At 43.1% G+C, this 17,348-nt stretch overlaps 1 protein-coding gene across 6 annotated transcripts in view; it reads left to right on the top strand.

Moving 5' to 3' along the window:
• trim36 (tripartite motif containing 36) overlaps positions 1–17,348 on the top strand; it is a 113,894-nt gene that overhangs the window by 56,033 nt on the left and 40,513 nt on the right. For all 6 annotated transcript variants that reach the window (XM_072584030.1, XM_072584022.1, XM_072584016.1 and 3 more), the window contains one exon: positions 13,217–13,470. In XM_072584030.1, coding sequence (XP_072440131.1) covers positions 13,217–13,470 — 254 coding nt within the window. The remainder of the gene's footprint in view (positions 1–13,216; positions 13,471–17,348) is intronic.

Raw genomic sequence — 17,348 nt, 5'->3', positions numbered from 1 at the left:
GGATTTTGACTAAGTGACAGAGAAGGAACAGTGATGCAGTTCCAATTCAGGGTGGTGTGTGGCTTGAGGTGAACTTGCAGATCCTAGTGTTCCGATACAGCTACTGCCCTTGTCTGTCTAGGCGGTAGAGGTCACAGTGTTGTGACACAAGAATTGAAGCGAAGGGAACAGAAGCAGACCATACAGCATGTCAAACTTGCTCTGCCATTCAATGGCTGATCTTGGGCTTCAACTCCACTTTACTGCCTATTCACTTGATTATCCATGAGACAATAATCTGTCTATCAGATCTCAGACGAGGAGTTTGTAAACCCACCTTTATTCAGGAATAGAAGTTTCACTTGTTTAGAAAACATTTAAAGAAAATTCAAGAGAAAAACCATACTGAAAACTTACACTGTGTTTAGTAAAGACTACTTAAACACATCAAGTGTCCATAAGACCATAAGACACAGGAGCAGAACTAGATAGATAGGATAGTGAAGGCGATGTTTGGTATGTTTTCCTTTATTGGTCAGGGTATTGAGTACAGGAGTTGGGAGGTCATGTTGCAGTTGTACAGGACATTGGTTAGGCCACTGTTGGAATGTTGCGTGCAATTCTGGTCTCCTTCCTATCGGAAAGATGTTGTGAAACTTGAAAGGGTTCAGAAAAGATTTACAAGGATGTTGCCAGGGTTGGAGGATTTGAGCTTTAGGGAGAGGCTGAACAGGCTGTGGTTGTTTTCCCTGGAGCGTTGGAGGCTGAGGGGTGACCTTATAGATGTTTACAAAATTATGAAGGGCACGGATAGGGTAAATAGGCAAAGTGTTTTCTTTGGGGTCGGGGAGTCCAGAACTAGAGGGCATAGGTTTAGGGTGAGAGGGGAAAGATATAAGAGACCTAAGGGGCAACTTTTTCACACAGAGGGTGGTATGTGTATGGAATGAGCTGCCAGAGGAGACTGGTAAAATTGCAATATTTAAAATGCATTTGGATGGGTATATGAATAGGAAGGGTTTGGAGGGATATGGGCCGGGCGCTGGCAGGTTGGACTAGATTTGGGGTGGGATATCGGGTCGGCATGGACGGGTTGGACCGAAGGGTCTGTTTCCATGCTGTACATATCTATGACTCTATAACTAGGCCATCTGGCCTATCAAGTCTGCTTTGCCATAAAATGAGATCACGGCTAATCTTCAACACCACTTTCCTGCCTTTTCCCTATAAAATTAAAATTAAAGCAGTGAATGATGGATCTAAACAATGTCTGTTTTTGCATCATGTATTTTGTAAGCATCTTAAAAATAGTCTGCCACATGTTTTATCAAGAAAGAGGCTCCTCTTTAAAGTTAACACTATATTATCAGTCTTAATATTAATTTAATATTGTTTTATACAAATTTCAACACTTAACGTGTAGGGTTGGCATTTCAATAACATTGTGGAAGGGAATTGAAAGCATATGCAAGGTCATGCTCTTGATGGACAAATAAGGAAAGAACTTGCATTTGTATTACACATTTTACAACTTCAGGACACTCTAGAGTGTTTTACAGCAAATGAAATAATTTTGAGATGCAGACACTGTTGTATATCAGAAATGTGACAGCTGATTAGTGCACAGCAAGCTCCCATAAACAGTGATATGACAGTGACCAGAAAATCTGTTTCTATGATTTGGAGGTTAGGGGTTAAATAATGGCCAGGGTACTCCCTAGTGCCCTTGGGATCTTTAATATTCATCTGAGGGAGCCAACAAAGTGGCAGTTTAACACTTTAACCAAAAGAAGAATGTTTTTATCCCAATGAAACACTTCTCTCTGCTATATTAATGAAGGTATTAACCTATTTATTTTAATAGTTTAAAACTCCATTAAATGGTTAACACCTTTAATTATGACATATAGAGGAATGTCATGCTGTGTTACGCTTTGTCAATTAACACTGACTACACTAGTTTCTGGGTTCTTAATGTGTTACCAAGCTGAAGTATGAAGTTATTCTTTTACCTCTTTCCAATAATAATATGCACTTAGAGTTAAATTCCAAACTGCTGTAAACTGGAATGATGACAGTGTTGATCATGACAGGAAAACCATTAAAGGCACAGACTACTGCACTCATTGGCTTGAATCTGCAGCAATTGGCAGGGGGGTAGGAGCAGTTCATTATTCTTAATGTCCTGACTGATGAAGGAGATGGTGCTGCTAATATTTGGAGCAAGCATCACTAAAGTGGTGGCAAACAGCATGGCGGAAACAATAATGGCACGTCTTAATAATAATGGTATATCTTCATATTGTTTCACATCCCACTGCCCTCTCATCTCAAAATCTCATCTGATTTTCAAACTGCACATTCCAGCTCCCTTCGCCCCAACCATATCCTTCCACCTTGCATCTCTCAGACACCCAGGAATGGCAACCTGGCCCGGTGGTGGTCAAAGAGCAATGGGTGTAAGTGAAAAAAGACAGTGGGGATGACGAAACACTGTCATTCAGTCACTTACAGCCATAAGCGTAGGTATGACACCATGCAATTTACAGGGTGGTTAAAGGAGGGATTTGTACATAATGAGTCACTGGGCAGGCGTTCCCTGTAATCTGAGTAGGAGGTGAGGGTAGTGAAGGTGCCAACTCACTGTAGAGGCAGGTATCACATGAGATCAAATATGGAGAACTCTAATGAACACTTTGAAGACAGATTGAAAGGTAATTAGTTCTCTTTAAATTGAGAGCCTCAGTAATCTCCCTTACGCAACAGTAAACACAAAATTGTCACAGTTTGCGAATATCTCCAGCCTGGCTGGAGCCTAATGCTTAAAGGCTTTGTACCAGTTCGTCTTCATAAGTATTGGCAATGTGCTCCACATGACTCTGATGTTGGTATTTGTGGCTGAATTAAGTACTTGAGTTTGTCCTCAGTGAAGTGTCACACAAGGCGTGATTTTGTCTGTTACATAATAGCATTGACTGCAAAATAGATGATGTCAAATCATTGTTACACTAACATGACCGTTACTGCAATTTGCGCAGGATGTGTGAGTTCATTTCACATGCTGCTGATGTTACCCCAAAATGGGTGCTAAACATTTAAATTGTGCGCCCAGTCCTGACTCTATAACCACCTGACTGCACGTGCCTTGGTTTGAAATGTTTGCAAATTACACTATTATCGAGAAAGAATGAGATGTTTTCAGGTTTAGCACAGAATTAAAAAGCACTTCAAAATATATGATGACTTTAGCAATCGTGACTCTTTCCAAAGTACCTTCCAGGTATTGTTGTGATGTAGAATCAATGTAAATACATTCACATCCCACAACCAGCAATCATCTGTTTTATGGTGTTAGTAGAAGGATGAATGTTGACTAGGACATGAAGAGATTCTCTTCTATTCTAAGTGACATGGAAAGTTTTACAAGCTCCTGAGAATTTTAATGTCTTATTCAAAAGATTTGGAAGTTTACTGAAGGGAGAATCTTACAGGGGTCTGAATGATGTGGGCTTTTGTGAAAAATATGCTGGAGTTACTATCAGGAATAATTCAGAGCATCTTTTAATTAAGTTCTGGGTGTTGAGGTGAGATTCTTGCTAGGTGTCTATTCAGGGGTATTATTGCTTTTTAAATACCTTATTACCTGATGAAGGAACAGTGCTCTGAAAGCTTGTACTTCAAACAAACCTGTTGGCGTATAACTTGGTGCAGTGTGATTTTAACTTTGTCCACCCCAGTCCAGCACTGGCACCTCCGCATCACTTTATTTATATTCAAGTTCTATCCTATTGTGCGCTGAAAGGAAAATAAACATTCAGAATTTGTGAAATGGAAGTCAGAGCAGTATCTGGTCACTTTAGCTCATGCCTGGCTGCAAACAGCCTCCACCTTATACAACACACAAGACCATCTCAGGGTACGATTTATGGGCACCAGCAGCACGCACCCCTCATCCATGGACATTGGCATCTGATATTTGCCTTCCCATCTTCATGACACCTCTCAGTTCCACTGGCAGTGTGCTCTGACAGCACAGAGCTGTGTTACAGGGTGCACTGGCACCTCACGTTGAAAGGTTGCTGCAGGACACGTGGTGCACAGGGACATGGCCAGCTCATGGTTAGACCAGGTTTCATCTATTAACACTTGCTCATTTAGCGCTGACCTTGATACTCACTCTGTCTCTGCATTACCTGTCTTGTCTTGTCTATTTGCTCACTTGCACAACCAGGCAGCTTGCATTGCTACTCAGCAATGTCCAGATAAGGGAGTGTACATCTTGCTGTATGGTAATGTGCTACATCCACCTCATACCTACCTCATGTGTCAACAGTTTATGTAATAAATATACTACGCCTGCAGCAAGAACATAGCCATCTCTCTATTCTTTGGGGTGCAGTCCCCACTGATGTCCAAGGAGGTACCCGTTAGTTAAGGAACCTGGCACTGCTAGGGATCAGTTAGCTCAGTTATCTGGATGGTTGGCTTGCAATGCAGAGTGTTGGCAACAGTGCGAGTTCAGTTCCTGGGCTGACTGCAGTCACCATGAAGGTCCCACCTTGCCCTACATCTGCGCCATGGTGACCCTCAGGTTAACCCACCACCAGTTGTGTGTCTCATGAGAGAACAGTCCTGATTTAAATCCCTAGCACAGTAAGTCAAAGGTAAGCTCCAATACCAGTCCAGGGTTATTTGGTCTTATTGGTCATGGAATAAGTACCTCTGCAGTCTGGGCATTGGGTCCCAGTTAATCCTGTGGCTCCATAGTTTGTGAGCCTAGTCAGGGAGATGTACGAGCATCAGTTAGGAGCTTCTCACCTGGGAATCTCCAGTTGGGTTGCTCAAGAGGGTGTGCCATGGCCAGTCTGTTGGGACTTCTCAGAGAAACTAGGGGAAAGTGAGATTGGGGAACAAAGAGGCTCGAGGACTTATACATGCAGATTGGGAGCTGCAGGCTGATGGGAATGGTGGATAACAATTGTGAAGTGGGACAGCAGTATTTGAGAGGGGGTGGGAATGCAGTGGACCATGGATAGGGTTGGTGTAATATGGGAGGCGTGTTGAAATTGAGCAGTTTAGACTTATACTCTCAGGTTGAGAGGAGACCTAATTGAGCTATATAAGGTGTTAAAGGGGCTGACAAATTAGACGTAGAATAGGATGTTTCCTCATGTGGGGCAATCTACAATAGATTTAGGATGAGAGGCGGTAGATTTAAAACAGAGGAGGAGAAATTACTTCTCTCAAAGGGTCATGAGTCTGTGGAATTCACTATCCCTGAGTGCAGAGGATGCTGAAACATTCAGTAAATTTAAGGAGGAGATAGACAGATTTTTAACTAGTGACTAGTTGAAAGGTTATGGAGATTGGACTGGAGTTAAGGCTGAGATGAAATCAGCCATGATCAGCTTCAAGGGCTGAATTGCCTACTCCTGCTCCAGGTTCATATGGTTCTTCTATGTTTGATCATAGTCAGGAGCATTCTGACTTCATGGGGAGTCCCTCTCCCACTGCAACTCCCAGGTACTCTATGCTACTTTCTCCCCACCCCCACCCTCCTCTAGCTTATCTCTCCACGCTTCAGGCTCACTGCCTTTATTCCTGATGAAGGGCTTTTGCCCGAAACGCCGATTTCAAAACTCCTTGGATGCTGCCTGAATTGCTGTGCTCTTCCAGCACCACTAATCCAGAATCTGGTTTCCAGCATCTGCAGTCATTGTTTTTACCTTCATGATCACTCCTGGCATAGTCACCTTATTTACTACGGCCCGGGGGTTAAAGGGGGCTAGGTGCAGGCTCATGTCCCCACCAAACCCATTGACATGACCCTACTCATGCCCATCTACCCCTGCCCCTGGTAAATGAGGTGACCATGCCAGGTCTGATCATATGCTGAAGTCTGGGGGTTCCTGACCATTTCCCCCTTCTCCGATAAATTTAAAGTGACTGTTCATCATCAAATAGGGTGACTTCAGAATGCCATTGCTCATTCAGGCGCATGGTGGACTTTTAAAGATCATGAAGGTGCTGGTCTTTTAGCAAATGTCTGGTGAGTGGCTAGTTTTTTTCAAGAGTGGTGAGAGATAAGAAGGGGTTAGAATTGGGCAAGTGTTCAATACGGTTGGAGTAGGTAGTTAATAAGATAAGTTTGGTATGATATGATGAGAAATCTCACTAGGCCTCATGTGAAACTCATCATAACTGAGACTCAGTCAAATAGACATAAAATTCAGCCCTAAGTGTCAGCCTAACCTTTGGCCTCAATTATGTTGTTTAAACCCATAAACTTTCTGAGTTGCGGCAATACTAGATTAGATTAGATTACTTACAGTGTGGAAACAGGCCCTTTGGCCCAACAAGTCCACACCGACCCGCCGAAGCGCAACCCGCCCATATCCCTACATGTACCTCTTTTTACCTAACACTACGGACAATTTAGCATGGCCAATTCACCTGACCTGCACATCTTTGGACTGTGGGAGGAAACCGGAGCACCCGGAGGAAACCCACGCAGACACAGGGAGAATGTGCAAACTCCACACAGTCAGTCACCTGAGTCGGGAATTGAACCCGGTTCTCTGGCGCTGTGAGGCAGCAGTGCTAACCACTGTGCCACCGTGCTGCCCTGTTGGGAGTTTATATTCTATTTTTTTGCATGCTATCCATGCAGGGAGACTTTAATAAGGATGTGCAGTAAACATCCAGTTTTCATTTGTGTGTGGCCTTGGTGGAAGCATCAATTACCAAAGAACAAAGAACAAAGAAAATTTACAGCCCAGGAACAGGCCCTTCGGCCCTCCAAGCCTGAGCCGATCGAAATGTACTTTCTAAACCTGTCGGTCAATTTCTAAGCAACTGTATCCCTCTGCTCCCCACCTACTCATGCATCTGTCCAGACACAACTTAAATGAATCTACTGTGCCTGCCTCTACCACCTCTGCTGGCAATACGTTCCAAACACCCACCACCCTCTGTGTGAAGTACTTGCCGCATGTATCTCTCTTAAAGGTTCCACCTCTCACCTTGAAAGTGTGACCTCTCGTTATTGAATCCTTCACCCTGGGAAAAAGCTTGTCTCTATCCACCCTGTTTATACCCTTCATGATTTTGTAAACCTCAGTTGGGTCCCCCTCAATCTCCTTTTTTCTAATGAAAATAAACCTAACCTACTTTAACCTTTCTTCATAGCTAACACCTTACATACCAGGCAACATCCTCATAAACCTTCTCTGCACCCTGTCCAAAGCGTCCACATCCTTTTGGTAATGTGGCGACCAGAACTGTACACAGTATTCTAAATGTGGCCGAACCAATGTCTTGTACAATGTTAACATGACTTGCCAGCTCTTATACTCAATACCCTGTCCAATGAAGGCAAGCATACTATATGCCTTCTTGACCACTCTATCCACCTGTGCAGCAACCTTCAGGGTACAATGGACCTGCACTCCCGGATCTCTCTGCCCATCAACTTTTCCCAAGGCTCTTCCATTCATTGTATAATTCGCTCTAGAATTATACTTGCCCAAATGCATCACCTCACATTTGTCTGGATTGAAAACCATCTGCCACTTTTCCGCCCAACTCTCCAGTCTATCTATATCCTCCTGTATTCTCTGACAGTCCCTTATACTTTCTGTTACTCCACCAATCTTCGTTTCATCTGCAAACTTGCTGATCATACCAACAGTGCCCTCTTTCAAATCATTTATGTATATTACAAACAACAGTGGCCCCAACACTGACCCCTGTGGAACACCACTGGTCACCTTTCTCCATTTCGAGAAACTCCCTTCAACTACTCTCTGTCTCCTGTTGCTCAACCAGTTCTTTATCCACCTAGCTAAAACACCCTGCACACCATGTGACTTCACTTTCTCCATTAGTCCACCATGGGAAACCTTATCAAATGCCTTACTAAAGTCCATGTATATGACATCAACAGCCCTTCCTTCATCTATCAACTTGGTCACTTCCTTGAAGAACTCTATTAAGTTGGTAAGGCACGATCTCCCCCACGCAAAACCATGTTGCCTATCACTGATAAGCCCATTCTTTTCTAAATGTAAATAGATCCTATCCCTCAGTAGCTTTTCCAGCAACTTTCCACCACCGACGTCAGGCTCACTGGTCTGTAGTTACCCGGAATATCCCTACTACCCTTCTTGTACAGGGGGACAACATGAGCAACCCTCCAGTCCTCCGGCACCTCACCTGTATTTAAGAATGCCACAAAGATATCTGTCAGGGCCCTAGCTATTTCCTCTCTCACTTCCCTCAGCAACCTGGGATTTGTCCACCATAATAACCTCTAGCCTACCCAACACATCTTCCCTACTTATGTCAACGTGATCCAGAGTAACCAAACTTCTATCTCTAATCTCAACATTCATTATGTCCCTCTCCTCAGTGAACACTGATGCAAAGTAACCATTCAGAATCTCACCCATTCTCTCAGATTCGACACACAGCCTTCCTTCATTATCCTTTAGTGGACCAATCCTTTCTCTAGTTACCCACTTGCTTCTTATATAAGAATAAAATGCTTTGGGGTTCTCCTTAATTCTGCTCGCTGAAGCTATTTCATGATCCCTTTTAGCCCTCTTGATTCCTCGTTTAAGACTTGTCCTACTCTTCCGATATTCTTCCAGGGCCCGTTCTGTTTTTAGCTGCCTATACCTTATGTATGCTTCCCTTTTCCTCTTGGCTAGTTGTACAATTTCTCCTGTCATCCACGGTTCATGAATCTTGCCCTTCCTATCCTTTGCCTTCAACAGGACATGCCTATCCTGTACTATCTTTAACCTAGCTTTGAAAGCCTTCCACATCTTAAACATGGACTTCCCTTCAAATAGCTGTGTCCAATCCACATTTCCGAGCTCCTGCCTAATTTTGATATAATTGGCCTTGGCCCAGTTTAGTACTCTTCCCTTAGGACCAGGAGGCATAGATTTAAGATGAGGGGCAGGAGGTTTAGAGGACATTCATAGAGTCATAGAGCATGGAATAGACCCTTCAGTTAAACACATCCACGGGGACTAGTATCCTCAACTGACCTAGTCCCATTTATCAGCATTTAGCACATCTCCATCTAAACCCTTCCTATTTATGCACCCATCCAGATGCCTTTTAAAAGTTGTAGAGGTCATTCTGCTATAATGTGCATTTCGATAACACAAATTTGCTATAACATGTTTGATGAATTAGTGACACTGTTTCTAAAGCGCAAAGTTTTAAAGCATGTATTGGTTATAACATAATTCCGGTCCCATTAGTTTAAATAGTGTTGCTATTACATCACTTTCTTATAACACAGGATTACACAAGAATGGAACTACCACATTAAAGAAGAGCTGACTGTAATTGTACCAGTCCCCAGCACTTCTTCTGGTGGCTCGTTCCATACACACACCATGGTCTGTGTGAAAAAGTTGCCCCTCAGGTCCCTTTTAAATGTTTCCCCTCTCAGCTTAAATGTATGGCTTTAATTTTGGACTCCACTACTCTTGTCTATATTATCCTATCCATGCCCCTTATAATTTTATAAACCTCTGTAAAGTCATCCCTTAGCCTCTGACATTCCAAGGAAAAAAAGCCTCAGGCTATCCAGCCTCTTCCTATGGCTCAAACACTCCATCCCTGGCAACATCCTTGTAAATCTTTACTGAACCCTTGGAAGTGTAACAGCATCCTTCCTAGAGAAACACCAGCTTCCTCACCCCTTGCCAAGCACAATTTCTCCTGATTATCTTGACCTACCCATACCACTTAACAAGCCTCCTTGCCACTTACCCATTGGCATCCTACCCCCACCCCAGCTGACACTGTATCCATCTGGCAACTACTTAACTGGCACTCAAACCTCCCAGCACCCTGACAAGAAACTTAGGTTATGTGTTTAACACTTTGACAGCAGCTGTCAAAGTAGTTGTCATGTGATGAAAAATTCAATCACCCAGAGAGTGGTGGGAATCTGGGACTCACTGCCTGAAGGGGTGGTAGAGGGAGAAACCCTTGTAACATCTAGGAAATAGTTAGATGTACATTTGCTATGCCAAGGCTATGGGCCAAGTGCTGGAAAATGGGATTGGAATAATTGAGTGGTTGTTTTTTTAACCAGTGCAAGCTCGATGGGCCAAAGGGCCTTTTTCCCGTGTTGTAGATTTCTATGACTCTGTGACCTTACAGTCCAAGTTTCCATATGTGCTCTGCTCTGATTGACAAAAATATTAGAAATGAATCAGTTTTCCTGTGGTTTTCATGTTCTTGTTTAATTTGACTTGGAACACATACCAAAGGGATGGATAATTCTACGTTACCTTGCACAGAGCTCTGCTCTCAGAACTGTCAACAGCAACTGCCTTGCATTTAACTTTCTGCTTTCTGTTTTCCCCTCTCCACTGACATTGCAGTTAATTCAAATTGAACTAAGACATTTTAAAAAAAAATAAGCACAGGATAATAATCCCACCACATTTGAAACATCTGGAATTAAAACCTTGTCTCATTAATGGTGACCATGACAACAATTGTTGGTTAGCATAAGAAGCAATATGGTTGTTTAAGGAAGGAAGTCTTCTGTCTTTACCCTGTCTGGCATGTCTGCAATTCAGGATTCACAGCAATGTGGTTCAAGGGCAATTTGGGATGTGGGCAATAAATACTGGCCATACCAGTGACACCCACATCCCATAAATAAAAACAAAGATCAGCTAAGCCAGTCTCTGTTTGCTTTGATGATTAATTATCATTTTCAATTTAATTGATTTTTTTTATTTAAAAAAATCAACACCGAAGCTCTGTCATGAGGAGAGAACCTTTTAGGTAGTGAACCATTTAATATGTGATGACAGCCTTTGTCTCATATCCAATTGTTTTACGAGTTAAAGTATGCATGATCCAACTTTGAAGGGCCTGAAAAGCATTATAAACAAAGAGAACTGAGCTGGAGCTTGCTTTGTTTAAGGAATCACTTGCTCTGAAAAGTGTTTAGGTTTAAGACATTGGCTTCACTTTAATTGATAACTTTGACAAACTGGAATATGGAATTAACATAAATTGATACTTTTGTATTTAATTAATTAAAATTGATGATTCTTATATAAAACCAATTGTTAAACTTTAAATAGATAAAATTGTTTAACGTAGTGCTGCACATAATTCATAAAACAGTAAACACATCAGCGTAAGGTCTATGCTCTCTCCCACCATAATGCAAGCTAAAAGTGAAAACTCTTCATTTTCAAACTCTTTTCAAGAAGAACATGAAGCATCTGCCAGTTTTAGTAATTTTACCCTAAACAGTTTTTTTATGTCTGAATAATAATGAATAGATATTAATAACACTGATGGGAAAATTTTAAAATGCTGACTGCTTACTTCTCACTTGACTAACTCGAGGCCGGGAATGGGATATTGGGATGGGAGGGACACCTCATCCACCCTAATGCTGCACAAGGTCCATGTGTCCTTAGGTGGAGATTTAAATGACTGAGGCACCTGCTACCTTGTTTTGAGCCTGAAGCTGTTAAGTATGCAAATTAGTACCTGTGTCATTTTAGACCTCTAATGGCAGCATTCAGGCATAAACATTTACTGCCTTTGTCCAATTACGTGACTTATTCAGTGACCAAGGTGGCAATCCTGCTGAAATATAGTTGAGGAAATCTGTGAAGGCATTGGGAAGGAGTGTCAGGTGGGGTGAGATAATGGCTGGCTAACTCAACTTTGCTTGGTACACATCATTGTCAATATTTAAAATAACCTAACCAACTTTAACATGCTTCATGTGAACCAGCATAACGCTCTCCAGCGTTTGGATGCCAGCATAAGAGGTACAGTTAGTAAGTTTGCAGATGACACCAAAATTAAAGGTGTTGTGGACAGTGAAGAAGGTTACCTCAGATTACAACAGGATCTGGACCAGATGGGCCAATGGGCTGAGAAGTGGCAGATGGAGTTTAATTCAGATAATTGTGAGGTGCTGCATTTTGGGAAAGCAAATCTTAGTAGGACTTATACACTTAATGGTAAGGTCCTAGGGAGTATTGCTGAACAAAGAGACCTTGGAGTGCAGGTTCATAATACCTTGAAAGTGGAGTCGCGGGTAGATAGGATAGTGAAGAAGGCATTTGGTATGCTTTCCTTTATTGGTCAGAGTATTGAGTACAGGAGTTGGGAGGTTATGTTGCAGCTGTACAGGACATTGGTTAGGCCACTGTTGGAATATTGTGTGCAATTCTGGTCTCCTTCCTATCGGAAAGATGTTGTGAAACTTGAAAGGATTCAGAAAAGATTTATAAGGGTGTTGCCAGGGTTGGAGGATTTGAGCTATGGGGAGAGGCTGAACAGGCTGGGGCTGTTTTCCCCTGAACGTCAGAGGCTGAGGGGTGACCTTATAGAGGTTTACAAAATTATGAGGGGCATGGATAGGATAAACAGACAATGTCTTTTCCCTGAGTTGGGGGAGTCCAGAACTAGAGGGCATAGGTTTAGGTTGAGAGGGGAAAGATATAAAAAAGACCTAAGGGGCAACTTTTTCACACAGATGGTGGTACATGTATAGAATGAGCTGCCAGAGGAAGTGGTGGAGGCTTGTACAATTGCAATATTTAAAAGGCATTTGGATGGGTATTTGAATAGGACGGGTTTGGAGGGATATGGGCTGGGTGCTGGCAGGTTGGAGTAGATTGGGCTGGGATATCTGGTCGGCATGGACGGGTTGGACCGAAGGGTCTGTTTCTATGCTGTACATCTCTATGACTCTATGTCAGAAAATATTTTGGTAAACAACTGGTTAATAAGCTCAAAAAGCAAACGAGAAATTGCTCTGTTTCTAAAGTGAGTCGTACAGGTTTCAATAGCATTTTGAAATATATTAACAGGGGTGGAGGTGACAGTAAATTCCACACACTCATTAAGCCTCTGATTGATTCAGTTAATTGGGGAAGAAATATGTAATGAGCACTGCTTTAATCCTGGCAAGACATTGCACTGTTGGCTTTCAAAGTAAACAAAAGGCTAACTTGTGTGAGTGTAAAGTTGTGACACTACTGCACACAAATCATGGGAACGTAAGTTTTTAAAATCAAAAGTTTAATTTTCTGTCCTGGCTCTGGTCACTATTACTCCCTGACAAGTAGTATTTAAATTTATTACATTAGATCACCCAACTGGAGTGAATTGAATGAAACTTTGGATTAAAAGCCATTCTTTTCATTTGGTTAATTCTTTGTAGAGCAATGGAGAAAAGGCAAAAAGAGAAGCCACTGATTTGATTGATGGATTGTGTGCCATCCTGGAACAACGCAAAATGAAATTCATCAAGTCAATCGAGGACAGTCGTTCATCAAAACTGGAGAAGCTACAAAACCAAATGGATGAATATCAGGGGATGCTGGAAAACAGTGGCCTGGTCGGATATGCCCAAGAAGTACTGAAGGAAACAGACCAATCTTGCTTTGTGCAGACAGCAAAGCAACTACACATTAGGTGGGTGCATAAAATTGTATCTCTGCTCCAAAACTAAGTGGCTTTCTACATTCTCCAGGTAGCACCTATTGCCCTTTACTTTTGATAAATCCACAATATAATTGCTGAATTTCAGAGAATGGGTAGCTCTGTCATCTCGCAAAGCACTATTTTCATAATGAGGTATCTCTGACACATGGAGTATGGTTTTAGGAACTGGTGGATGTAATTAATTTAAATTTTCAGGAATGTTTTGATAGGTTTCTACATTAAGAGTATACAAACTTAAACACATAGGATGAGGGGAAATGTACTGGCATGGATTCAGAGCTGTTTAATGGACAGAAAACAGAGGAATAATTGATTCATGTTCAGGTTGGCAGGCTGTGACTAGTGGGTTGTAAGTATCAGTGCTTGAGGCACAACTTTAAAGACAATTACAATAATTTAGAGGTGGGGATTTTGAATTTGCAGATGACACAAAATCAGGTAAATGTGTGTGGAGGATGTGAAGATGGTCAAGGTTTGGAGACATGAAGTGAAGTCTCCAAAATTTAACACATGCCACGTAGTGACTCTTCGCTGCATCCAGCACAGGGCCATGAAATGCCAGCTCTTTCTAAAAGAGGTCATTATCACTGTTTTGGGAGTCTCCTGGTGAGGTCAATGCTGTACATATCGACTTAAATAGACATACTCTGCTGGAGGTTTTCCTTTCTTTCACTCGGATCTTTAAAGGAAAATGAGGCACAAGTCTTTATAATGGGAACAACTCATAGAAAATGGGGACAGTCAGAGACAGTTGAGCCCACAGCACCTCGTTCATTCACTGGAAATGGAGGGCTGGAAACCTCTGGTCTGCCTGCACCTCTTCCCCACCCCCACAATACCTCCTCTCTCCACCCGACCCCCAGCCTGAGGAGCCCAGCAACAGCAACCTGTCCCCAGGCTGGACACTCCTTATCCTCCCTAGTAGCCCGCTGCTGTTCCTCGACCTGCTATCGGGCCTGGTCCCCCACTGCCCCTCACCTGCCCTTGCTTTCTTCAATATGCAGCCACAGCGACCAGTATCCCAACCACAGCCAGGCTCACAATTCTCAGTGGAATTGACCCAGAATGGGAACAAAAGTGTTTTTCGACCTCTGAAGGTTCACTGGTGTCATGCTGTGCTGATGGAAGCTGAGTGCACTTCACCATAGAGTGAGACAAGCTGAATGTGGTTGGCAAGGAACATGTCTCCATTATCCATCCTCATTCAGCACGTGCAGCAACTTGGTGGAGTTGGCTGAGTGACCACCCAATGTCATCAAGAAGGCAGTACTCCAACACCCTTCATATCCAAGAGCCACATCAAACACTCACCTTCACACACTGTTTAGTACAGATCTTCATTAACATTACGTAACAGATGATCAATCAATGTTCTTTTGTTTTGTTCATTTACGGGATGTGGCTGTCACTGGCTAGGTCAGTATTTATTGTCTAATGCTAATTGCTGAGAGAGCAGTTAAAGGTCACCCACATTGCCGTGGCTCTGGAATCACATGTAGGACAGATCAGATAAGGATGGCAGATTTTCCAAAGGCTCATCCATGAACCAGTTTCTTTTACAATAATTAACAGTGGTTACTTGGATGCCATTGGGCTAGCTTTTTATTTTAGATTTTGAGGCTCACACAGACTTCTTGGAAGATGGGCAAATAGCAATTTCCCCTTCAGCCGATGTTGGCCTTTTGTAACGTCATTGCTGCTCACTTCAGCATTATTGAGATGCCCAAGTTCAAATTGCCTTTGACTAATATCTGACCCACTCTGCATGATAGCAAATGGCTGATGAAACAACTGCAAATTAACTAGCTACGCTTTGCAAACAGCTACTTGCGACAATGTCGTAGCGTCCAGAAAGCGCCCGGATCCCACACCTTCTCCCATCAAACTGACACCGACTCCGCTCACTTTGGGTGATATTTGAGCTATTTTCTAGTAGGTATTTCAAGGCGAGTGATGGTATGGAATACAGCTCACAGTGGGCATTGTCAGCACCAGTCCCCACTTGGTTACCAAATACCACCCCCATCCACAAAGCCTCCACGTCCCCTGTTACCTTGCAGTACCCTAGCAGTCCATTTCTACTCAATGCTCCCCTCTTGTGGATAGCCACTACATTAAACTTCACCACGAAATGTCCTCCCTGCCCCTGACACTCCCTGCCTAATCCTCCCCCTGTCTTGACCTGCCATGCCTTTTAATGCTATTCCACATATCGTCAGGTTGAGAATTATTTTATTGATTTTAACTTCCATTAGTTTGTCCAATGTTATAAGTTAATGTCTTATAGTGCCTCGTGTACATTACTCACTAGGTTTTCCATTATTTCTGGGAGACTTTTAGCATCTTCCTCTGTCATGCTTCAGTTTTCCCCATTGTAAATCTTATACCCCACTTTACAAGTGCCTCTGCCTTCCACCCCAGCTTGAATCCCCCACCCCATCAGGCAGTGATCTCCCTGCTGCCCACAGGAGCCCATCCTTAAACCCTCCTGATTAGAATTGTATTTACCCCAGGTCTCTGACTGACTTGAGTGAGCAGACCACAGCTGCTTTGTTTGCAGGTCCATGACTGACAATACACGATTGCCCTGATATTGGTGCTGGTCCTATAGGATTGATTAATGACCATACCCAGACTGTACAGGACACTTGTACTGACCATGAACATCCCAAGTGGATTGCTGACCATGCCAACATCCCTGGACTGATGGTAGTCAGACCCTCTGACTGACAGTGGTCTTTTCTTGACTGGATATGGCCATTTGGTTGCTTTAATATGTTTGTTTGCTCATGGGGAGCTGGTACATGCTATAGGGGTTAGAACGACAGCTCGTTGCACTATATAGCAAGATGTCCCCTTCCAGCAGGATCCTACTGACCAGCAATCTGTCTGTGTGTCTGCACAAAAAAGCACCTCAAAATTGCAGTACTGGCTAGGGTAACAACATACTAGTGGTCCTGGCATGGCATGGAATCACAATGCAGGACATTGTTTGCTGCTCGAATTCGGGGGGGGGGGGGGGGGGGGGGGGGCTAAGTGAATGAGTGCTAAGAGAGAAAGTGAGCAGCTCTGAGATGCGGACTGGTCCAGTCTGTGATCTGGGTCACAGAACCATACAGCATAGAAGTGTCCTTTTGCCCCATTGATTCTGTGCCTGACTGTTGCAGCCCTTCCTTGCTGGTTGGTGGTGCCCACTGCTGTGCGAGTCTAAGCTTTGTGAGTAGCCTGCAAGTTTATCAGAGAGGTGCCATAATGGCTGCAATGAGTTGGCAGACACTAGAGGCCAATGTTCATGTAGAAGAGATGCATTTGGTTTGCCACTATGTAAGGTTTCTATATAGAGATCGTATGGCACTGTGCTAGCATCTGGGTCAGGAACTTTAGGTTCAAGTGCCTTGCAGGATTTGGTGGCCGTGCAAGGTGCATTTATGACAGGGCCAGCAAGTTGAGTTTAAGCTTGTAAATCCTTCCAAGATGCCGAAAGAAGGAAGGAATTTCCTGGTCTATCATCCAGCTGAAGGCAATGGTAACCCACTGCTGTTCTTTCCTGTTAGTGTGGAGAAATCAGTTGGAAGTCCATGGCCCAGCCCTTGGAAATGAGGAGAGGTTAAAAGACAGACAGTTACTCTCTACATCCTTTACACTAATTTGATCTTAACTGTCACCATGTCATGATGACATTGGAATCCTATAATGGTAGGCCAAACTCGATTCCAAGATTCTTGGCTCCATGCTGAGGTTTTCAGATTTCCAACAGGGTCTTTTAACTGTTATCAGCCAACACTGTTACTCTACACTAGCCAATTCCATTCTGAAGATAGGCTTCACCTACTTTTGTAGAGTTGGGC

The sequence above is a fragment of the Chiloscyllium punctatum genome, chromosome 2 (genome assembly GCF_047496795.1).
Source record: "Chiloscyllium punctatum isolate Juve2018m chromosome 2, sChiPun1.3, whole genome shotgun sequence".
NCBI classification, from domain to species: Eukaryota; Metazoa; Chordata; class Chondrichthyes; order Orectolobiformes; family Hemiscylliidae; genus Chiloscyllium; species Chiloscyllium punctatum.
Note: the sequence above shows the minus strand (reverse complement) of the source record. Positions and strands in the feature narration are given on the sequence as shown.